At 41.4% G+C, this 25,293-nt stretch overlaps 1 protein-coding gene across 2 annotated transcripts in view; it reads left to right on the top strand.

The window, feature by feature from the left end:
• The window catches only part of helz2a (helicase with zinc finger 2a), a 131,305-nt gene that overhangs the window by 64,141 nt on the left and 41,871 nt on the right, over positions 1-25,293 (top strand). For both annotated transcript variants that reach the window (XM_072240296.1, XM_072240303.1), the window contains exons 9-11: positions 14,233-14,308; positions 18,231-21,759; positions 24,079-24,164. In XM_072240296.1, coding sequence (XP_072096397.1) covers positions 14,233-14,308; positions 18,231-21,759; positions 24,079-24,164 — 3,691 coding nt within the window. The remainder of the gene's footprint in view (positions 1-14,232; positions 14,309-18,230; positions 21,760-24,078; positions 24,165-25,293) is intronic.

The raw sequence follows: 25,293 nt of genomic DNA, 5'->3' as shown, positions 1-25,293 counted from the left end.
CCCCCCCCGCCCCCGATCCTCTGATCCTCTGGACCTCTGGTTTCCCTCTCCTGGTCTACAATCAGTTCCTTGGTCTTGCTGACATTGAATGAGAGGATGCTGTTATTACAATACTCAGCCAAATTTTCAATCTTCCTGCTGTATTCTGAGTCATTACCACCTCTGATACACAACAGTGGTGTCATCAGCAAACTTGTAAATGGTGTTGGAGCTGTACTTAGCCACATAGTCTTAGGTGTAAATCAAGTAGAGCAGAGAGCTAAGCACACATCTTTAACACCTCAAGGCTAATGTGTACAGGACAGCATCTGGTTCCCTTCCAGATTCTACCCTATCATGACTCAGAATACCCCGATGATTCATTATTAGGCTGGATATATATTCTATAACATCCTATCCACAATACTGCTGGAGTGTCTTCACCAGTGATTCCAGAAGTCACTGGCACCCTCTCAAGAAAATTAAATATTATGCTTTCATCAAAGCCTATATCCTATATATGAATAAAGATAAAATATTTCTTACTTCAATTTCATCTATTAGATTAGATTAGATTCACTTTATTGTCACTGTGCTGAGTGCAAATACAAAGCTAATGAAATGCAGTTAGCATCTAACCAGAAATGCAAAGAATAGTGTTATTTACAAAATAACTGTGAATAAAAAGTAAGTGCTACAGCACACAAATATAAAAGTACTGAGACAGTACAATATGGGTGCAATACTGCTTAGCGCTGTGATGTGAGGTTCAGCAGGGTCACAGCCTCAGGGCAGAAGCTCTTCCTGTGCCTGCTGGTGTGGGAACAGAGGCTCCTGTAGCGCCTACTGGCTGGGAGGAAAATAAAGAGTCCATGGTTAGGGTGAGATGCATCCTTGATAATGCTTTTCACCCTGCCCAGGCAGCGTTTATGGTAGGTATTCAAGGATGTCAAGGATGAGATTACGGAGTACCTGGAGGCATATGACAAGATAGACAGAACTCAGCATGGTTTCTTCAAAAGGAAAATCCTTCCTGACAAACCTATTGCAATTTTTTGAGGAAATTACAAGTAGGCTAGACAAGGGAGGTGCAGTGGATGTTGTGTATTTAGATTTTCAGAAGGCCTCTGGCAAGGTGCCACACATGAGGCTGCTAGACAAGATAAGAGCCCATGGAATTACGGGAAATTACATACGTGGATAGGGCATTGGCTGATTGGCAGGAAACAGAGAGTGGGAATAAAGGGATCCTATTCTGGTTGGCTGCAGGTTACCAGTGGTGTTCCACAGGGGTCCGTGTTGGGGCTGCTTCTTTTTACTTTGTACATCAACGATTTGGATTATGGAAAAGATGGCTTTGTGGCTAAGTTCGTTGATGATACAAAGATAGGTGGAGGGGCTGGTAGTGCTGAGGAAACGGAGAGTCTGCAGAGAGACTTGGATAGATTGGGAGAATGGGCAAAGAAGTGGCAAATGAAATACAATGTTGGAAAGTGTATGGTAATGCACTTTGGTAGAAGAAATAAATAGGCAGACTATTATATAAATGGGGAGAGAATTCAAAACTCTGAGATGCAACGGGACTTGGGAGTCCTTGTGCAGGATACCCTTAAGGTTAACCTCCAGATTGAGTCAGTGGTGAAGAAGGCGAATGCAATGTTGGCATTCATTTCTAGAGGAACAGAGTATAAGAGCAGGGATGTGATGTTGAGGTTCTATAAGGCACTGGTAAGCCCTCACTTGGAGTACTGTTTGCAGTTTTGGTCTCCTTATTTAAGAAAGGATGTGCTGACGTGGTAGAGGGTTCAGAGAAGATTCACTAGAATGATTCGGGGAATGAGAGAGTTAACATATGAGGAACGTTTGACCGCTCTTGGACTGTATTCCTTGGAGTTTAGAAGAATGAGGGGGGGGGTCCTCATAGAAATATTTCAAATGTTGAAAGGCATGGACAGAGTGGATGTGGCAAAGTTGTTTCCCATGGTGGGGGAGTCTAGTACGAGAGGGCATGACTTAAGGATTGAAGGGCACCCATTCTGAACAGAGATGCGAAGAAATTTTTTCAGCCAGAGGGTGGTGAATCTATGGAATTTGTTGCCACAGGCAGCAATGGAGGCCAAGTCATTGGGTGTATTTAAGGCAGAGATTGATAGGTATCTGAGTAGCCAGGGCATCAAAGGTTATGGTGAGAAGGCGAGGGGAGTGGGACTAAATGGGAGAATGGATCAGCTCATGATAGAATGGCAGAGCAGACTCGATGGGCTGAATGGCCGACTTCTGCTCCTTTGTCTTATGGTCTTATGTTCTCAATGGTGGGCAATTGGGTGCCAATAATCCGCTGGGCAGTTTTCACCACACGCTGGAGTGCTTTGCGGTCCGATGCGGGACAATTGCCATACCACACTGAGATGCAGTTGGTGAGTATGCTCTCAATGGTACAGTGGTAAAAGTCTGTCAGTATCCTGGGACAGAGGTGAGCTTTCTTGATGGAAATAAAGGCACTACTGCACCTTTTTGATCACGATGGAGGAGTTCGGGGACCAGGTGAGATCCTCGGAAATGTGGACACCAATGAATTTGAAGCTTGATACATGCTCCACTGCAGCTCCATTGATGTAGATGGGGACGTGAGTATGGCTCCTAGCATGCTTGAAGTCCACAATGATCTCCTTGGTCTTCTGGGTGTTAAGGGCCAAGTTGTTGTCGGCACATCACGCGGCCAAGTGCTGGACCTCGTCCCTGTACCCCGTCTCGTCGTCCCCTCTGATCAGACCAACCACTGTGGTGTCATCTGCGAAGTTGATTATGGAGTTAGAACCATGTACAGGAACATAGTCACAGATGAAAAAGGAGTACAGAAGAGGGCTCAGCACACAGCCTTGAGGCACACCGGTGTTCAGGATGATAGTGGAGGAGGAGAGGTTGTCTAACTTAACTGATTGGGGTCTGTTGGTCAGAAAGTCCAAGGTCCAATTGCAGAGGGATGAGCTGATACCAAGCTGGTGAAGTCTGGCGATCAGCTTGGAGGGGATCACAGTATTGACTGCCGAGCTAAAGTCAATGAACAGCATTCTGAGGTAAGAGTTGGGGCTGTCCAGGTGGGTCAGGGCAGAGTGAAGTGCTGTGGAGATGGCATTCTCTGTTGACCTGTTGGTGCAATAGGCAAATTGATGGGGGTCCAGGGTAGTGAACAGACAGGATTTCAGATGTGATAGAACCAGCCTCTCAAAGCACTTTGCAATGATGGGGGTGAGTGCAATTGGGCGGAAGTCATTCAGGCCCGTGGCAGTGGAATGCTTCGGCACTGGCATGATGGTGGTGATCTTGAAGCTTGTGGGGACAACTGCCTGGGCCAGGGACAGATTAAAAATGTTCGTGAAGACCCCAGCCAACTGCCCTGCACAGACTCTGAGCACACGACCAGGTATTCCATCCAGACCAGCTGCCTTCCATACATTCACCCTGCTCAAGGTGGCGCAAACATCGGAGGTGGAAAGTGAGCGAGGCAGTTCACCAGGTGGGAGATCCGCTCTGAGGGTGACCTCCTTGCTCTCTCGGTCAAAGCGAGCGTGCAAGTAATTGAGCTCATCAGGGAGGGAAGCAGAGCTGGAAGGGGGCACAGTACGAGGTGGTTTGAAGTCTGTAATGACCTGTATGCCATGACACATGCACCGGGGGTCCGAGGAGTTGAAATGCTCCTCAATTCTCTGTCTGTATATGTGTTTAACCTGAGAGATTCCCCTCCTCAGGTTGGCCCTGGCTGAGCTGGCTGAAGGCTGAATCTCTGGCTTTGAGCAGGAGGTGAATCTCTCGGTTCATCCATGGTTTCTGATTGGGGAAAACTTTTATTTGTTTGTGTGATGTCACTCTATCTACACACTTCTTTATGTGATCAAGGACAGAGTTGGTATATAAATCAATGTTAACCTGAGAGTCTGTGGTGGCATGGGCAGCAAACGCACTCCAGTCTGTGTGCTGGAATTGGTGCTGAAGAGCAGAGTCAGCACCCTCCAGCCAGATCTTCATAGTCCTCATTGTGGGTTTCACATGTTTAATGACCGGGCTATACTTGGGAAGCAGAAACAATGAAAGATGGTCGGACTGTCCCAGATTGGGGAGGGTAGTTGCTTCGTAAGCGTCAGCCACATTTCTATAGACATAATCTAAGGTTTTATTTCCCCTTGTGGTGCATGATACATTTTGGTAAAATCTTGGAAGCACCAAGATTTTATTGCCTCTTTTATTCTATTACCTATTCTGTCCAGAATCTCACCTTTCCCATGCTATTTTTCACTTTTTCCAGAACTGATTCACTTTCTGCAGCGTGGTAGCGTAGTGGTTAGCACAACAGTGGACAGGACAGGTGACCCAGGTTCAATTCCCACCGCTGCCTGTAAGGAGTTTGTACGTTCTCCCCATGACCACTGGGGTTTTCTCCGGGTGCTCTGGTTTCCTCCCGCAGTCCAAAGATGTGCCAGTTGGTAACTTAATTGGTCATTGTAAATTGTCCTGTGATTAGACTGGGATTAAAATCAGGGATTGCATAGCTCAAAGGGCTGGAAGGGCCTATTCAGCATTGCATCTCAATAATAAAAAAAAACAGATGCCCTTTAAGAAGATCAGACTAGCTTTACACAGTGCCGGCTAGCTCTAAGAAGACCTATCGTGGTTTAATGTTGATATTCCCTGTATAGCAGAGGGAGCACCTGATGCATGTAGAAAACACAACCAGATGACATCCTGGCTGAACTGGAACAACCTGTCTGGATTGATCATGGATAGGAAGCCCTGGTATGGTCCATGAGGGTTTCTCAGTGCGAATGGTTGATGACCCATGTCTCTATCTTTGCATTCATGTGTTCTGTTGACACATATTGCTGATTCCTTGAATTAGATCAGATTAGCTTAGATCTGTTCTAATGCTCATAACAGCCATGAGGATAACTCTTACTCGGATGAGAGGGTGAAGGCTTGTCCTTTGTCTCTGACTGCAGATTTAGATAGATAGATAGATATACTTTATTAATCCGGAGGGAAATTTGGTGTCGTTACAGCCGCACCAACCAAGAATAGAGCGTAAATATAGCAATACAAAAACCCCCAACAATCAAACAACGAAATGCAAACTATGCCAGATGGAAAATAAGTCCAGGACCAGTCTATTGGCTCAGGGTGTCTGACCCTCCACGGGAGGAGCTGCACGTTCAATGGCCACAGGCAGGAACGACCTCCCGTGCTGCCCAGTGTTGTATCACAGTGGAATGTGGCCGAAGTCCAACAGTAAAAAGTTCAATATCCAGTCTGCAAACACGTATCATAATATGCCCTGGATTGCACCATCTGTTGTTAATCAGATCAGTAAGCACCCAACTCCTTTACACTTACCATTCTCAGTGCAATTCCGGTCAGCTGGAACAGTATTACGCACCGAACTCCTCTTCTCCAAAAGTATCTGTTGTCTCGACCCGGTCCTCTTTCCTCGGCTTTGTGATTCCCCCTCTGCATCCTATGTGTGTTTTCCTCTGGATTTCAGCAGGGGTGTCCGCCACTCTGCTCGCTAAACCGGCCGGTACTTGCTGATCCGTGGAATACACAATGCGACCTTGCTTCTGTCCCGCATGTCAAGATGTAACCATTTCCAGCGCTAAAGAAAACCCAAATAAAACTCTCTCTACCAGCATGTTAGAGAGGGCGCAGCTTCGACATGTTACCGTGAGAAAAAAAATACAAAAAATAACTTAAATTTAAAAAGTAAGAAGAAGAAAGTAAGAATAGATTGGAACGGCTGTACCAGGCTACATGCACAACCGGCACATGCGCACTAAGATTTCAGGCCAGCATCTTTTTTGTCGAGGAAAGGACTTGTGCGATACCATGCAGAAAAATTCCAAGTAGTTGCATACACTTAGAAACATAGAAAACCTACAGCACAATACAGGCCCTTCAGCCCACAAAGCTGTGCCAAACATGTCCCTTCCTTAGAACTACCTGGGCTTTACCCATAGCCTATTTTTCTGAGCTCCATGTAGCTATCCAGGAGTCCCTTAAAAGACCCTATCGTTTCTGCCGCCAGCAGCCCGTTCCACGCACTCACCACTCGCTATGTAAAAAAACTTACCCCTGACATCTCCTCTGTACCTACTTCCAAGCACCTTGAAACTATGCCCCCTCATGCTAGCCATTTCAGCCCTGGGGAAAAGCCTCTGACTATCCACACGATCAATGCCTCTCATTATCTTGAACAGCTATATCACGTCATCAGGTCACCTCTCATCTTCCGTCACTCCAAGGAGAAAAGGCCGAGTTCACTCAACCTATTCTCATAAGGCATGCTCCCCAATCCAGGCAACATCCTTGTAAATCTCCTCTGCACCCTTTCTGTGGTTTCCACATCCTTCCTGTCATGAGGCGACCAGAATTGAACACAGTACTCCAAGTGGGGTCTGACCAGGGTCCTATATAGCTGCAATATTATCTCTCGGCTCTTAAACGCAGTCCCACGATTGATGAAGGCCAATGCACCATATGCCTTCTTAACCACAGAGTCAACATGCGTAGCAGCTTTGAGTGTCCAATGGACTCTGATCTCAAGAACCTTCTGATCCTCCACACTGCCAAGAGTCTTACCATTAATACTATATTCTCCCATCATAGTTGACCAACCAAAATGAACCACCTCACTCTTATCTGGGTTAAACTCCATCTGCTACTTCTCAGCCCAGTTTTGCATCCTATCAATGTTCCGTTGTAACATCTGACAGCCCTCCACACTATCCACAACACACTAACCTTTGTGCCATCAGCAAATTTGTTAACCCATACCTCCATGGTTATTTATAAAAATCACGAAGAGTAGGGGTCCCAGAACAGATCCCTGAGGCACACCACTGGTCACCGACCTCCACGGAGAATATGACCCATCTACAACCACTCTTTGCCTTCTGTGGGCAAGCCAGTTCTGGATCTACAAAGCAATTTCCCCTTGGATCCCATGCCTCCTTACTTTCTCAATAAACCTTGCATGGGGTACCTTATGAAATGCCTTGCTAAAATTCATAGACACTACATCTACAGATCTACCTTTATCAATGTGTTTCGTTACATCCTCAAAAATTTCAATCAGGTTCGTAAGGCATGACCTGCCTTTGATAAAGCCATGCTGACTATTCCTAATCATACTATTCCTCTCCAAATGTTCATAAATCCTGCCCCTCAGGATCTTCTCTATCAATTTACCAATCACTGTAGTAAGACTCGCTGGTCTATAATTTCCTGGGCTATCTCTACTCCCTTTCTTGAATAAGGGAACAACATCCGCAACCCTCCAATCCTACGGAACCTGTCCCGTCCTCATTGATGATACAAAGATCATTGCCAGAGGCTCAGCAATCTCCTCCCTCTATTCCCACAGTAGCCTGGGGTACATCTCGTCCGGTCCCGGTGACTTATCCAACTTGATGCTTTCCAAAAGCTCCAGCACGTCCTCTTCCTTAATATCTACATCTCAAGCTTTTTGGTCCGCTGCAAATCATCCCTATAATCGCCAAGATCCTTTTCCGGAGTGAAAACTGAAACAAAGTATTCATTAAAGTACCTCCACTGTTTCCTCTGTTTCCATAGAAACTTTTCCCTTCTAAGCCCCTCACTCTAAGGAAATTAAAATCTCCCAACACAACAACCCTGTTGTTATTACTCCTTTCCAGAATCTGTCTCCCTATCTGCTCCTCTGTCCCTGTTACTATTGGGTGGTCTATAAAAAACACCCAGTAGAGTTATTGACCCCTTCCTATTCCTAACTTCCACCCACAGAGAATCCGTATACAACCTCTCCATGACTTCCTCTTTTTCTGCAGCTGTGACACTATCTCTGATCAAAAGTGCCATGCCCCCACCTCCTTTACCTCCTTCCCTATCCTTTCTGAAACATCTAAAGCCTGGTACTTGAAGTAGCCATTCTTGCCCCTGCACCATCCAAGTCTCTGTGATGGCCACAACATTATAGCTCCAAGTGCTGATCCACACTCTAAGTTTATCTGATTTATTCATAATACTCCTCGCATTAAAATAGACACATCTCAAACCATCAGTCTGAGCGCGTTCCTTATCTATCACCTGCCTATCCTCCCTCACACACTGTCTCCAAGCTTTCTCTATTTGTGAGCCAACCTCCCTTTCCTCCGTCACTTCAGTTTGGTTCCCACCCCCCAGCAATTCTAGCATAAAAACCCTCCCCAGTAGCCTTAGCAAACCTCCCCGCCAGGACATTGGTCCCCCGGGATTCAAGTGCAACCCATCCTTTTTGTACAGGTCTCACCTGCCCCAGAAGAGGTCCCAATGATCCAGAAATTTGAATCCCTGCCACCTGCTCCAATCCCTCAGCCACACATTTATCCTCCACCTCATTCTATTCCTATACTCACTGTCACATGGCACAGGCAGTAATCCCAACATTACTACCTTTGAGGTCCTGCTTCTCAGATTCCTTCCTAACTCCCTGTAGTCTGTTTTCAGGACCTCCTCCCTTTTCCTACCTATGTTGTTGGTACCAATACGTACCACGACTTCTGGCTGTCCTCCTTCCCACTTCAAGATATCATGGATGCGATCAGAAACATTCCGCACCCTGGCACCTGGGAGGCAAACTACCATCTGCGTTTCTTTCCTGCGTCCACAGAATCACCTGTCTGACCCCCTAACTATAGTCCGGTATCACTACTGCCTTTCTCTTCCTTTCCCTACCCTTCTGAGCCACAGGGCTGGACTCTGTGCCAGAGGCACAGCCACTGTTGCTTCCTCCAGGTAGGCCGCACCACCCCCCCCCCCAACATTACTCAAACAGGAGTACTTATTGTTAAAGAGGACACCCACTGGGTTACTCTCTAGCACCTGCTTCTTGCCCTTCCCTCTCCTGACTGTTACCCACTTCTCTGTCTCCTGTGGTCCCGGGGTGACTACCTGCCTATAGCTCCTCTCTATCATCTCCTCACTCTCCCTGATCAAATGAAGGTCATCGAGCTGCATCTCCAGTTCCCTAACACAGTCCCTACGGAGCTGCAGCTCGACGCACCTGGTGCAGATGTAGTCGTCCAGGAGGCTGGGAGTCTCCAGGACCTCCCACATCTGACACCAAGCACAGAAAACCGGCCTCGCACACATACTTCCTGTCTTTATTTTAAACAGATAACCTACCTCGCCTCGACCCTTTATCGCCGAAGGCACATTGAGCCAAAGCCTTCCTAAGCTGTCTCCCTCTACTCCATCGCCTGGTCCTCTGGCGCCCGCTCTGTAAATCTGTCTTCTTTTTAAACTCTTCCGGCTGTTCTCACTGGCCAACCTCCATGCGCTTGCGCAGTCATGCCCTGTTCAAACCGCTGTAGAAAAACTTAACTACAGTGAAAAGACTTTTCCGTCAAAATATATGTACTTTTTGTCTGAAATTTACAACCAACAAGGGAATCATTATTTTCTGTGTTTTTGTTTAGAAACAGTAAATGTTTCTCAATGAAACAGTATAAAATGGATCGAGACTGAAGCTATTGCTGCTTTTCCCAAAGGGTTTTTATCTTTAAACTTCAGAAGAGGATTTTCTTTATTCTTCTGTGGTCTGCATCAATATGACCTCCTGAAATCCCCAACATTGTACAAAACTCTAAGTCAGATAATGGGCCTTTCTATATCTATGGTTTATGTATTATACTGTATATATGTATTATACTGTATTATGTTGTTTCAGAATCCAAATTATTCAATGCTCACTTAGACGTCTGGTTTCAGGCTGCTATCCCTACTCTCTGGATTGAAATAGCAGTAGATTAAATTGACAAACATTTAACTTCTCTATCTATTATGATTTAGGGAAACATCCTCCAGGGAGAGTCCTCTGTAAAAGGCAGAATTAAAAATCACAACAGTCTCCTTATCAGGCTTCCCTTGATCACGTTAAGTAAATATTTCCAAAATGTTGTCTGATGCAACAATTCAGGCTCCATGTCAAACCCAGTCAAGTTCTGTTAAAATGTTCTAAGTTTGCCAACTTAGAGAGTCATGGATCAATTCTTCATTGTCTGAAAGACACAATTTACATTTTTAAAATTTTAATTTACAATTTCAAAACAATACCCTTTTTATATTGCTCTGCAAATAACACGGTGGGATAATCCTACAATGAAGAATTTGCTAAGCCATTAAAATCAGTGTGGAAATTTTTATCAGTCCAGCTACCTCAGGACATTTGCTTTTGCTGCACTTAATAAGGTTAAGGAAATCTGACCCCAGTGAGTTTAAAAGGACTGAGGGAAACTGAGGAGGTGGGGGAAACTGAGGCCTGGTGCCTGGCACATAGCCTCTTCTTCAATGTCAGCAAGAAAAAGGAGATTGTTAGCAGCTTCAGGAGAACTTGCACCATTCACACTCCTTGTTACATCAGGGTGTCAGCTGTGGAACCCGTGAGCAGTTACAAACTTCTGGGAGTGCACATCTCAGTCAGCCTCACGTGTTCCCTGAACGCATTCTGCATAATCAGGAAAGCTCAGCAATGACTCTACTTTCTGAGGAGGCTGAAGCGAGCTGGACTACGCATATCTATACTCATGGTAATTTACAGATGCGCAGTAGAGAGCACCCTAACAAGCTGCATCACTGCATGACACAGAAACTGCTCTGTAACGGATAGCAAAGCTCTACAATTACTGCCCAACACATCAGCGGCACCAGTCTACCAACCATTAAGGAGTAATGTACAGAAAAGGGCCAGTACCATCATGAAGGATCCCATCCACCCTGCTCTTGGACTGTTTGTTTCACTCTCATCAGGGAAAAGCCATGTAGCATCCAAGCCAGGACCACCAGACTCAAAAACAGTTATTTTCCCCAGTCAACACCTGCAGCCATTAACTCACCCTCCACACCCCCAACTACCACTATTTCATCATTTCCTGTCACTCACCTTTTGTACAGACACTCCTATGCCTAGTGACACCTTCTGGACATATAATCAATCAATGTATATAAGTTATCTTGTGTATTTATATTTATTGTGTTTTTTATTATTATTGTGCGTTATCTTGTGTATTTTCTGTGCTGCATTGGAGCTGAAGTAACATGGGTTCTCCTTTGTACTCATGTACTTGAAATTACATTATATAATCTTGAATCTTGAGAAGCCATTGGGTTTCAATTAAACATGGGAAGAGCGACCTTGGCAACTTCAACTGGAGCACAAGAATTGGAACTCCACTGAGTTTCCAGAAAATGCAGAAACAAAAGCCATGGTTTATCAAGTGAAGCAAGGGAACCAGTATGTTAAAGGGAGCAGAGGAACTGGGGCCTGTCTTTTCAAAAGCAGCATGGGAACTAGGGTCCTAATGTATTAAAGGGAGCACCAAATTAGTATCTTTTCAGTGTTAATCAGGTGATGTGGCATTATACTGTGTCTGATCTTTAGCCTGCAATCTGCACAGGGAAGCTATTTCCTGGCTGAAATTGTAAGCAGAAAATTGATTAGGAAATATAATATTAATGGTAAGACTCTTGGCAGTGTGGAGGATCAGCGAGATTGTGGGGGTCAATGTCCATAGTTCACTCAAAGCTGCTGCGCAGGTTGACAGTGTTGTTAAGAAGGTGTATGGTATGATGGCCTTCATCCACCATGAGATTGAGTTCAAGAGCCATGAGATAATGTTACAGCTGATAAGACCTTACTTAAATCCCATTTGAAGTACTGTGTTCGGTTCTGGTCACCTCATTACAGGAAGAATGTGGATGCTATAGTGAAAGTACAGAGGAAATTTACAAGGATGTTGCCTGGATTGGAGAGCGTGCCTTATGAGAATAGGTTGAGTGAACTTGGCCTTTTCTCCTTGGAGCGATAGAAGATGGGAGGTGACCTGTCAGAGGTATATAAGATGATGAGAGGCATTGATCGTGTAGATGATCAGAGGCTTTTTCCCAGGGCTGAAATGGCTAACATGAAGGGGCATAGTTTTAAGGTGCTTGGAAATAGGTACAAGGGGGATGTCAGAGGTAAGTTTTTCCCCACAGAGTGGCCAGTGCATGGAATGCACTGCTAGCGAAGGTGGTAGAGTGGGATACAATAGGATCTTTTAAGAGACTCTTAGATAGGTACATGGAGCTTAGGAAAATAGAGGGCTATGCTGTAGGGAAATTCTAGGTAGCTTCTAGAGTAGGTTACATGGTCGGCACAACTTTGTGGGCCAAAGGGCCTGTAATGTGCTGTAGATTTTCTATGTTCTGTGTTCTAAGTGTACCTGAAAGAAGGAATTCAGCACAATAGCAGTCTTTAAAAGTTGTTTATAAGGGCTTATAGGTACAATTGTAGGATTTTGGCATTTGAAGATGGAACACGTGAGCACAAATGTGGGTAAAAGTACTTGGCAATCAAAATGTAAGCAGCTAATTTTTTAAATACATTTCTATGTTCACAAATGTTATTTGGGTGGATCTCTGTGATTCAAGACTGCTATTGGCAACATCAATTTAAATTGCCATGTAGTGAATTTACATTGATTAAGTGCATTTAGCTTCTGCTAATGGACGATCAACCTGGCAATCATCTGTAAAATTTCCTCTGGAGAAAAAGAGAGTTACAAAGGGCAACACGTTGAACCTGAACCATGGCTATTCCAAAAACTGCTAGTGCAAGAACAAACTGACAAACATACCTGAGGGATAAAGAGCCATTGGAGAAGAATAGAGAATGGTTGAAACAATCAGCATCATGTTCTTAGAACCTTCTGTACACTGATGGCTTAATATAATACTGATTTAATTAATATGGACAGCTGAAACCTGATTCTGAATTTATTGAACTGTACCTCATCATCTGTCAGTAGAAAATAATATAATGCATGTATTGTAGGTGTCACTCGACTAGGATCTGCTGAGTACTGTGGAAATTCCTTCTAATTCCATCCCTACTTCAACTCTGTCATTTAATTGTACTGCAGTTTGGCCTCTTTGGATGCAAAATTATATGGAATGTGTCAATAAGAGTCACCACCTCTGATTTGCTGGTCTTCAATCCATAACTCTCTGAAAAAGAATACCAAGTATTTAACTGAATCAGTATCAACTTAATAGCTTTTTGTAACCCAAGGAGTGTAAGTTTATATGTAGTCACTTTTCTAATTAACTCAGATCTCTCTCAAGATTAATGTAGGAGGGAAACGTACCCAGATTAATCTTTGAGGGAAGTGAGAAGTCATTATGGTGTATAATGATTAATTTTGTTGTTCCTTATTCACATTGAAATGTCATTTTTCTTCTGATTAAAGGTCTGAAATATTAGATTAGATTATGAAAACACTCAGTCCTCTTTTATTGTCATTTAGAAATGCATGCATGCATTAAGAAATGATATAATGTTTCTCCGGAGTGATATCACAGAAAATGGGACAGACCAAAGACTAACACCGACAGAACCACATAATTATAACATATAGTTGCAGCAGTGCAAAGCAGTACCATAATTTGATGAAGAACAGACCATGGGCACAGTAAAAAAAAAAGTCTCAAAGTCCCAAGTCGATTGACTCCTGAGTCCCCGATAGCAGGCGGCAAAAGGGAAACCTGTGATTCAAGACTGCTATTGGCAACATAAACTTAAATTGCCATGTAGTGAATTTACATTGATTAAGTGCATTTAGCTTCTGCTTCTGGACGAACCTCCAGGCACCATCAACTTGCCGATACCTTGGAAGCATCCGACCACAGCCGACACCGAGTCCATCCGTCCAAAAACTTTGAGCTTCTGACCAGCCTTTCCGATACAGCCTCCCGAGTGCCATCCTCTGCCGAGCGCCTTCGACCTCTCCCTGGCTGCTGAAACACGCAAAGCTGAGGATTTCGGGGCCTTCAGCTCCGGAGATTTCGTTTACCACACAGTAGCAGCAGCAGCGAAGCGGGCATTTCAGAAGTTTTCCAGATGTTCCTCCACACTCTCATGTCTGTCTCCATCAAATCAGGATTGTACACAGTCCCCTACTTGACAGATAACAGATATCATCACCGAAGTGGCGCGCGCGCTGCCATCTTCTCCACCCTCCCGAGAGGAGTTAAAGTCAAATGTCCATATCATAAACTTTGGTTCACTCTGAAAACATAACTTCTATCAGTAACCTTCTACTTGTTCTACTCTCTGTAAAATCCAAAACTCTTTCTTTACATACCACCAGACACCAATTCTTTTGCAATGGTGCATTTGATTTAATATTTACCTTTAAAATTTTATTTCAGATTCGGTGCTTGAGGCAGAACCTTAGATTATGTGGATTCAAAGATGTACATGTAGAGAATGTCTCCAATATTCAAGGTAAGTGCATTTACATCCAGTTGAGCAACAAAGGCGTGTTTAATTTACTTTTAGTGTTATATTTGGAATCTGTCTCTCCCAAAGGGAATCTACTCCATTTATACTGTGAAGCTTTCTCACGAATAAGAATAGCAAGCAGTGTGGTTTAAAAAAAAAACAGCTTTAAATTATTTAGGAAATAGAGATGCCTGTGTCTCTGTGTTCAGTAACCTTATTCCATTATAAATAATTTTCTCTTCATACTTATAAGTATTTAAAATATTCCTCATTAGAGATTCATGAAAGCTACACAAAAGGAAAAATAACTGAAAGACGATAAAAAGAATAGGCTCTTCCAAATTCTATTGTATCAGATCTTTGTTTATAAAATTCAAATATTTGTACTGATATTTATGAGTCAGTTCAATCGAGGATAAAATGTTGGCAAGATTATTTTTCAGGTTCTAAATGTAGGAACTGAGACAGAGTGGTTGACTTACCAATTAATAACAAATTTCAAAGAATGGTGGTTTAGCCTTAAAGTTTAAAAACAAACAGGATTCAAAGCAATGGCCATAATACACGGCTCTTTGCCAGCGTAAGAAGATTTAAAAAAAAACGGTGAAGAGGGTTAAATTGCTCCTCAAGTATGCCATGCCATTCAGTATAATCCAGACTGATCTGATCTTTGGCTTCATCTCCATTGTCCTGCCTAGATTCTCAAAGACTTGATTCCCTAGAATCCAGAAATATACTTAAGGCATGAAAATACTTTATAACTGAATGGCTACCACTCCACCCTCAAAATGGATACGCACAGCGTAGATCATTTTCAAAAGCAACTCCAGTATACTCTGATCAACCGCTGCAAACCCTCTCCCAAACACATCCCTCCCCAAAAAATATCTATTTAGCTGAGTCTTCTTCCCTCTCCCATCCTTCACAGTAGCTTCTAATCTACTTACGCAATCTTCTCTTGGGATCTTCTGATCATCTGGTCCTCAAGGTACTTTCTCCACAATTGCCACTTTTCACAGTGGCTGAAAATGATGAAGGAAGGGCCTTTAGGGTTAATGATGCAAAACCTATTCCATACCCAATACCCTATTTGCAAAAGGAACCTTAGGTCCTGTACAATAAGTTTTGCTTTTGAACTGGACTCACTTTCAAGGACTCTTCATCTCATGTTCTCGATCTTCATTGTTTATTTATTATTATTATTATTATTATTATTTCATTTTTCTTTTTGTATTTGCACAGTTTGTTGGTCTTTTGCACATTGGGTGTTAGGTGTGGTTGTTCATTGATTCTATTGAGTTTCTTGTATTTACTGTGAATGCCCATAAGAAAATAAATATCAGGGTTGTTTTTCTTTGCATGTATGTACTTTGGTAATAAATTTACTTTTAACTTCCCTGAGGAAGTTGAGGTGCTAGCACACTTTCTTGCCTCTGGCATCTACATGGTTGGACCCAGAATAAACTATTGTTGATGTTTACATCTAGGACTTTGAATTATTCATAGACACTTCTACTCTGCATCCTGTAACAACTCTTTCTTTTTTAGATTTATCTGTAAGGATGGGGTGGGAGTAGTGAATGTGGAAATCCAATCATAATTATGCATTCAGGGTTTCCAGAAGTATTTTGTGAAGTTACCTTTCACCCAAAATAAATGGGCAGTGCCTCTGTTGTATCAGCATTAAAACTGATTAGAACCCACTATAATCAATTCTTTTTAGAAACTGGAATGTTACTCCACCTTGTATGGAAGGATAGCTATGAGGGCAAGGAGGAAAGTTGTGACATGTTGAATGCAGCTATGATCTTGTTGAATGGTGAAACAGACACAAAGACCTGCATCTGCTTACATTCCTTAAGGTTTTATATTCCTCATAAAATTGCTTCCCTTTTGCTTCCACCATTTTAAATAGATCACTGGGGTGATAATTCTGAAATTCTCGTTTTCGAACAGTTATTGCCTTACTAATGTTGTTCACCCAAAATTATAACTTACTGTTCATCAGAAGGAGATCAGTAATATCTGTAATTGATTTAAGTTTACTGTTTGATTTTCTGCACTAACTTGTCTAATGTAATATGTATGCCTAGCTTGTGACGTGAATTGCAATCTAATACAATGCAATATCTCCCACTCACTAACAATGAGGTGACCAGAGCCCTGGATGTTGTTTAACTGTTCAATGGCTGGGTAAATGCAGTTTCCCATTTTTAAGGATGATCATGAAGAGCTCCAAAAAATCTAGTTTATCGGAACTATCAAAGCTAAAACACACTGTCGTGTATTAAATTTATTTTCATTGTACCTTGAAATATATAGAAAATTAATTTTCTTACATCTATTTAAATGCACTGTTATTTCACTCTGTTACTTTATGTGCCTTTTAAAAGTTGTTAATGCACGTGCCTCAACCACCTCTGGGGGCTCATTCCATATACAGAGGTGAAAAGGTGTCCTTTTGCATTCCTATTACATCTCTTCCCTGTCACCTAAATCTCTGTCCTTTTGTTCTTGATTCCTTGTTCTGGAGAGTAAAAGATGGCTGCCTTTCACCTATCTATGCCCCTTATGACTTTATGCACCTCAGTAAGATTATCCCTCAGCAACAACCTTGTACTCAATGTCAGTAAGACCAAAGAACTGATTGTGGACTTCAGAAAGGATAAGACCAGGTAACACACACCAGTCATCATAGAGGGATCAGAAGTTGAGATGAGCAATTTCAAGTTCCTGGGCATCATTATCTCGGAGGACCTCACCTGATCTCAAAATATCAATGGAACTATAAAGAAGGCAGGACAGCAGCTATATATTATTAGGAGTTTGAGGAGATTTGGTGTGTCACCAAAACACTCACAAATTTCTACAGCTGTGGAGAGCATTCTAACTGGCTGCATCACTGTCTGGTATGGTGGGGGCTACTGCACAGGATCGAAGTCAGCTGCAGAGAATTGTAAAATTAGCTCGCTCCATCATGGGCACTAACCTCCATATTATCCTGGTTATCTTCATGGAGCAGTGTCCATCATTAAGAGCCTCTACCACCTAGGAATGCCTTCTTTTCACTGTTACCACCGGGAAGGAGGTACAGAAGCCTGACAGCACACATTCAATGATTCAGGAACAGCCTTTTCCCCTCAACTCTCCAATTTCTGAACGGGCATTGAACTAATGAACGTTACCTCAATACTTTTTTTATTACATATTTTTTGTACTATTTACAAAGATGAGTAAAAATCTTTACGTCTCCATCTGAATGTGCAATGTGCAAATTATAGCAATTTGTAATTAATAGTATGTACAGTAAGATATACAACAGAACAGTCAGTATAGCTTAGAAATACGATTGTGTCAGCGTGAATTAATCAGTCTGATGGCCTGGTGGAAGAAGCTTCCCCGGAGCCTGTTGGTCCTGGCTTTTATGCTGCGGTACTGTTTCCCGGATGGTAGCAGCTGGAACAGTTTGTGGTTGGGGTTACTTGGGTCCCCAATGATCGTTCAGGCCCTTTTTATGCACCTGTAGCTGTAAATGTTCTGAATAGTGGGAAGTTCACATCCACAGATGCACTGGGCTGTCCGCACCACTCTCTGCAGGGTCCTTTGATTGAGGGAAGTAAAATTTCCATACCAGGCAGGGATACAGCCAGTCAGGATGCTCTCAATTGATTATACTTGCTTATACTCAGTGATATGTAACCTACAAATTATTTTCTAACATTACTTTGGTGATAATATTTTACTTAACTTTGGCTTGAAGGTTGGTCATTTGACATTTGTGGGAAAGTATGGTCATGTTTTTGAATCCTTTTCTACTATTCAGTAAAACATGCCATTTCTGATGAATAATTGACTCTATTGAAACACAGAGGTGAAAAACGACAGCTTTATTGGAGGTAATTTTTGTTTTTGTTTTTTTCACCAGGAAGACAGTTCAGAGTGATGATCATCTCTACAGTGCATAGTTATGAAAGCAACATCTCTTCAAAGGGAGCCAGTTTAGAGTTTTTCAGTCAACCCAGGGTTTTGAACACAGCCATGACACGGGCTCAATCTCTTGTAATAGTTTTTGGTAATGCTTTGGCTCTTTGCTCATTTGGAAATTGCAGAAAAATTTGGAAGAAGTATATACGTGAGTCCATTGACAATGAAAGCATTTACCCCGAGGATCTGTCAATGGAGCAGATTAAACAGGCCATTGATGACACTGAATACTGGGCTCTTAGAGATGAAGATGAAAGTGACAGTGACTCAGAAAAAGGCCTTGATCCAATACTGCAAGAACTTCTGGATGAGAGCAAGAATGTGACAATAACCCTAACAGAGGACGGACTTGTAGATTTTGTTACAGGTGAGGTTAAAGATCAAGAACATGTGAGTAGTGAAGTGTCCTTTCAGTCCTCTCAGAAGAAGAACAATGTACAGTACACAGATTATCCAGAGGAAGTCCTGCAAGCTCTGCTGTTATCTGAGCCTTCTAAATATAAGCAATGTGAAATAGTCATGGAAAAGTTTTACAAAGGCTATGCCATCGTTCTCGATGATCCTCAGATTATACACATTAAAATAGAAGGTCGAGCTAATTGTGGAAAATCATTTCCCGGTGACCAGGTTTTGGTTGAAGTTCTTTCACGGAGGTCTGAGGAAGGTGACATTCCTGATGTAAGTGGAAAGGTCGTTGGCATTTTGAAAACAGGTGATCTGCCACGAACCTTTGTCTGCAGAGTTGATGAATATGATTCACAAGTCATGGTTCCTATCAACAAATGTGTTACAAAAATCTACACACCATGGCATAATAAGATTCCCAACAAAATCCCTATTCGCAAAGCCAATAAAGATAGATGCTATGAGACAGTAAGAACTATAAACCTTACTGAAGAAATAAGAAGAGAAAAGTTCTTTGTTGTTGAAATACTATGTTGGCGAGAAAGTTTTTACCTTCCCCTGGGAATTGTTACTAAGGTTCTCCCTGCAGCAGTAACCATGGATCGTGGAATGGAAGTACTGAACTTAGAATATCAAGTTAATGACAGCTTTCCAAATGAAATTATCAAAGAGTTGAAGCGACGCAATCAGGAATCTAAAAAACTTAATGAAAATCGAAGGGATTGCCGGAAGTACTTAACATTTACAGTGGATCCAATGGATTCCAAGGATCTTGATGATGCTATTAGTGTGAGAGAGTTAGATGACTACTATGAAATAGGTGTTCACATCACAGATGTAACAAGCTTTGTGCCAAAAGGTAGTTTCTTAGATACTGAGGCACAGAAACGTGGACTGACTTACTATCCTCCTACAGGAGATCCAATTCACATGCTTCCCCCAAAGCTGAGCCAAGAACTCTGCAGCCTTCTCCCTGGAGAAGACCGCAAGGCCATCTCTTTTTTTGTTCAGGTACAAAAAGCTACAGATATAATTGTAAAAGCAAACTTTTCACTTTCTCTCATTCAGTCCAATAAGAAACTTACTTATGAAGAAGCAGAGGATATTATCGAACATTTTAGTGGAAGTGAATTGAGATTTGATACTTTGGAGGACTCAGTTGCTGTAGCCTTTCATTTTGCCAGAATTCACAGAAGGTGCAGACTTCAAGATGGTTATTACTATGAAAAGCCTGATGAACATAGACAACTAGGAAAGAGACGGTCCCATCAGATGATTGAAGAACTCATGATCATGATGAATAGCTTCGTTGCTGAATTTTTGACCAATAAGATGCAAACAATGAATGTAACACCAGTGAGATGCCAAGGTGCTCCGGCTCATCAGCAAATGGTCAATCTAAAGCAAAAGTATAAAGATTTGGTTTGCCTTTCCATTCATCTCTCTCATCTAATGGATGCTGGACCAAATTTTCAATCTCCATCTTGTAAGGAATTCCAGATCTTGTCATCTTTATGGGATAGTCTGATGAAAGCGGCAAAGGATACTGAAATTCACAAGCTGATAGATTTCATTGCCACAGATGACATCTACCCAAATCTTGCACCAATATCATTAGAGCTGAGAAAACTTATGCTTAAAGCCTTCACTATTCGATCTAACTCAACATTACTTTCAAAACAGGGGCATTACTCTCTTCATGTTGAATCTTATACTTGGGCCACGTCGCCCATTCGGCGATATCTAGATATAGTTATTCAACGTCTCCTTACTCAAGTTTTACGCAAGGTAGATATTCAATACACCAGACAGGAAATTGACAGATTTTGCATTGACTTCAATAGGAAAAAAAGGAAGGCTTCAAATTATGAAAAAGTAGCTGATAGTCTTTACTTGGCAACTCAGCTTCAAAATCAAGCTCTGAAAAAACTGGCATTTGCTATTAATGTTGAACCACTGTCCAGGCACTTTGGTGTTCTGTTCGCTTTGAACTCTGATGCTCTCTCAGAGGCCCACTGCATAAACTACAGAACTCTGCAGCTGGTGGATCAACCTGCATTTAATGAAGAATCTAAAACAATGAAATTGATGTGGAGGAAAAGAGTCTACAGTTTAGAAACTCCAAGAAAAACTTTCCTTCCACCGGGCCAATTCAGGAATCCATATGTCCGAAGAATTAATAGTAACACATGGCAGGAACTTGTAGAAGCAGTCAAATCAGATAAATTTTCCAAGGTAGCTGCTCTTGTCTTGGAGGAGAGCAAATGTGATCAATCTGATGTGATGAAAGAGCATTTTGGCAAGATAGAAGTAAGCAAGGGTCAACCACATTATGTAACAATTTCTATGGAAGTAAAAAATGGTGAGGCATTGCAATTACAGCTGACTAAAGGAATAAACAATGGATTCTTGGTACCAGCTGTGCAATTGTTTAGTGTAACTCCAACGTTTGAGATTTGTGTAGAACATGCAGAAAATCCTGTTACTTGCTTTTCAGAGTATGCTTCACAGGCAACTCAAAATAACTACAAAGATATAAAGGCATATCAAGCAGTCTGGGGACCACTGTGTGCAATGGAATCTGCATCAAGTGCTGTGGCTGAGAATGAAGTTATAGTCATTTATGGTGTTAAGATAGCTTGGAAAAACAAGAATACGCACGGTAAAATTCTATTTGGCTCTTTCACTATTCCCAAAGAACATTGTGAAAATTGGGCCATTGGAGGTGCACTGGCCAAGTGCTATTTGTGTCTCCGGTGTAAGTGCTTGAAGCAAAATGTGGCAAGTGATCTGACCAAAAATGAAGAGCCTCTTTACCAAATTATGAAGAAACCTGATGCACCAGAAAATTCTTCAGAACTAAATATCGACCCTACCAGTTACACTTGGGTGGCGCATGCTGTGACTAATGAATTTTCCAATGATGGTCCAAAACCTGATAGAGAAACCAACTTGAAGACGTACTTTACTGTACACCAAATGCCCATGGACACAATCCCAAAGGAAATATTTCAGGAAGATACAAGATTCATTGTGGAAGTAATACCAAAGCAACTTCCTGAAATGTAAGTATTGTGACTGCAAAATCATTATATAAAGCTATGTGTAATTTTGTAGTAGTTCATAGGGATTTGAACTCTAGATTCGGAATCTACCAGACTTAGCATCAAGCATCTCAAACCAAGTTTATCTATTTTAGTTTCCTGATTCTCCTTAAATATCAGAAAATAGTGACTAAACATCAGTCCTTCTCCTATGGTTGACAAAATAAGTACAGCCTCAAGCAATATTTTATGTTGGTAGGTGAAATAGATCTTTATCCTGAAAATAATATTTCTTCGTAAAACACATGATCAGTTTTAATTATTCAATTTGTTCGTGAGAGATTTGGCAAATTTTTTACGTTTGCTGAACTATGTCTTTACTGTTACTCAGCTGGTTCATAAACTCATCATTTCAGTAAAAGATTGTCGTATGAATTAAACAAAGTGAAATGCAAATGTCTTTCATAAATGTCCCTGTAGTTTTGGTGTTAATCTTTTTAATTATTTTTAATGGTGATCAGCTAACTTCAATTACGTTTATCATTTACAGTGTGGCCTGTCTTATCATTTGTATTCTGTTATCTCATCAGACAAATACATCCTCTGTTGCCATTGTTTATCTGATGGAGTGGCATATTGTATCACCATAAGACTACCTGATATCTTTTTATTTTAAATAGCTTTTCAAAAGGTATATATTCACTGTAGGGAAATCGTGGGAATGCTCTCTTTCTGATTATAGTGTTGGATGCTCCAAGTTTTAGGAGATAAGACACATTAGTTTTGAAAACTTAATTATGCATTGTAATAGTGTTTTCTAAGTCTTGGCTTCAACTCAGAGTCCCAGAATAGGGCACATGGAAAGTAGCTTAGTGGATGTCTATTGCATACATTATGACTGACCTACTAAAGACAAGTTGTACTTTAGAATTTGTCTCAGAGCAGGATGTGTTGTAGGCTGACAATTACTTTGAAGGCAGAGGTCTTATTATGGAATTATTTAAGTGTTAGTGACAAATTAGTTGGGTTGGAGGATAACAGCTTGCGGGGCAGGTAAGGGATACTCTGGTGTGGTGGACAGGAGTACTTTCAGTGCAGGAGGTGAGTTATTGAGTTGTATTCTCAGAGATGATGTCTTCACAATAATTATCAGGATACATTTGCTAATTAGAGGTTGCTATTTTCTTTATTGTTCTTGTTTAGTAATATCTGCCAGAGGATTCCAAGTACATTACAATGAAGCTATAGAGAGCCTCATTTGAACATAGGATTTTGGATATTGGATTCTGTATGATTAGACGGTTGAACTTTTAAGGATCCCAAGTCCATTTCATGAATGTATTAAACTACACACAGTATAAAGATCTCAGTGACTGCCACCATCTAAAGACCTGTAGGGTTGCAGTACATTGCCTATTGCTTCTTTCTGTGCTATTGCTTGTTGTCCAAATTAGAACAGATGACCAAATTCTTGTTCAGACATAGAGTTTAGGTGTTTCAAAAGAGGAGAGAAAAGGAAAAGCAAAGCTGTTGAAGAGAACTTTTACAGAATTATGGCCTGGGCAACTGAAACCATGACTGGCAATTGTGTAGCAAATAAAACTAGGGATGCACAAGAGGTCGAAATTGAAGAATTTCAAGATAACCATGTAGCAAACAAAGCTGTCTCATACTACATTTATATTCCAGTACATTGAAATGCACTATAAATGTATCAGAGAGCAGAAATTTTGATTCATGAAGATATTCTTAATTAGTTTTCTATTGATGCCACTGAGGTTTCTAGTAGTTATCAAGTACCAAGGACAAAATACAAAGCAATTACTTTCTTACATAATGGCATACCCCATCACTGTTTACAGTATTGTTTTGGAAGTATAAGACCAATGTTCAGAATGTGATATATATTCCAAAAACTGGACCATATAATGATGTTTATACATTATTCTCTGTTTAAGAATCATCTTGGTTAGGTCTAAAGCAATGAAACATCTAGTCAATGTAATGAATTTCTATATTCTATCTGCTATCTTGCCCCGTTACTGTACGTGCCTACCAGAATTGCTTCTTCTCATCTAAAATTTGATTTGGGACAAGAAAAATATCTGAAACCTTCTGGTATTTTTTTTAGCTGTATGTTTACAGTATTTAAAAAAAGGTATAAGAACTGGGCAGTTGTGACTGATCTAGAAAAAAGTTATCAAAAAAAGTTGCAAATAATGGAAACCTAAGATAAAATATGAATTTGATAGCCAGACTGGGTAAAAGGAAGTGCGGAGATTACAATGGTACTCTTCATTTGACATAGTCAATCCCTAAACTTTCTCTTTAAATTTTCAGACGGAAGGAGGAGGCTGTTCGGAAACTTACTGATGCATCAGCACTTGCTCAGAGTATAGCACTGGGTCAGCTGATACCTAATGGAAGTAAGAACATATAAAATATAAGATATGTAGACACAATTATTTTAGAACATTGGTAAAGAGTTTAATAAGTATATCATTTTACAGGTTTGTGACATTCAGAACTCAATGAATGGCTTGCATTTCATAGACAATACAATTCAAAAACCCATGAACCATCTGTCCACTCCAGTGCACTGTGTAGATGATGTGACTTTCACGTTCTATGTGTGTTGAAGAATTCACCTAATGCTGAACAAATATTAGATTCTGTGTACTAATTGCTACTTAATGTTATATCTTAGAAGTGAAACACTTGATATCGAAGGTCCTTAGTATGTGTTTTCCTTTGGCAATGCAATGTTATACATGAATTGTGAACCTCAAGTAAGAAATCCCATTTTGTATTACTTGACAGCAGCAAACTGCTTAAACCTGCTACAAATGGACCCAAATTTACTTTAACTAGAAAGACAAAATATAGTTTACATTGCAATAAAATGTCCATTAATGCACATTTACTGAATAGGATTAACATAGAACACTGAATAGTACAGCACAGTACAGGCCCTTTGGCCCACATTGTTGTGCTGACCCTCAAACCCTGCCTCCCTTCTAACCCCCACCTTAAATTCCTCCATATACCTGTCTAGTAGTCTCTTAAATTTCACTAGTGTATCTGCCTCCACCACTGGCTCAGGTAGTGCATTCCACGCACCAACCACTCTCTGAGTAAAAAACCTTCCTCTAATATCCCTCTTGAACTTCCCACCCCTTACCTTAAAGCCATGTCCTCTTGTATTGAGCAGTGGTGCCCTGGGGAAGAGGCACTGGCTATCCACTCTATCTATTCCTCTTAATATCTTGTATACCTCTATCGTGTCTCCTCTCATCCTCCTTCTCTCCAAAGAGTAAAGCCCTAGCTCCCTTAATCTCTGATCATAATCCATATTCTCCAAACCAGGCAGCATCTTGGTAAATCTCCTCTATACCCTTTCCAATGCTTCCACATCCTTCCTATAGTGAGGCGACCAGAACTGGACACAGTACTCCAAGTGTGGCCTAACCAGAGTTTGATAGAGCTGCATCATTACATCGCGACTCTTAAACTCTGTCCTTCGACTTATGAAAGCTAACACTCCATAAGCTTTCT

This window comes from Mobula birostris, chromosome 2 (assembly GCF_030028105.1).
Source record: "Mobula birostris isolate sMobBir1 chromosome 2, sMobBir1.hap1, whole genome shotgun sequence".
Classification (NCBI taxonomy): Eukaryota; Metazoa; Chordata; class Chondrichthyes; order Myliobatiformes; family Myliobatidae; genus Mobula; species Mobula birostris.
Note: the sequence above shows the minus strand (reverse complement) of the source record. Positions and strands in the feature narration are given on the sequence as shown.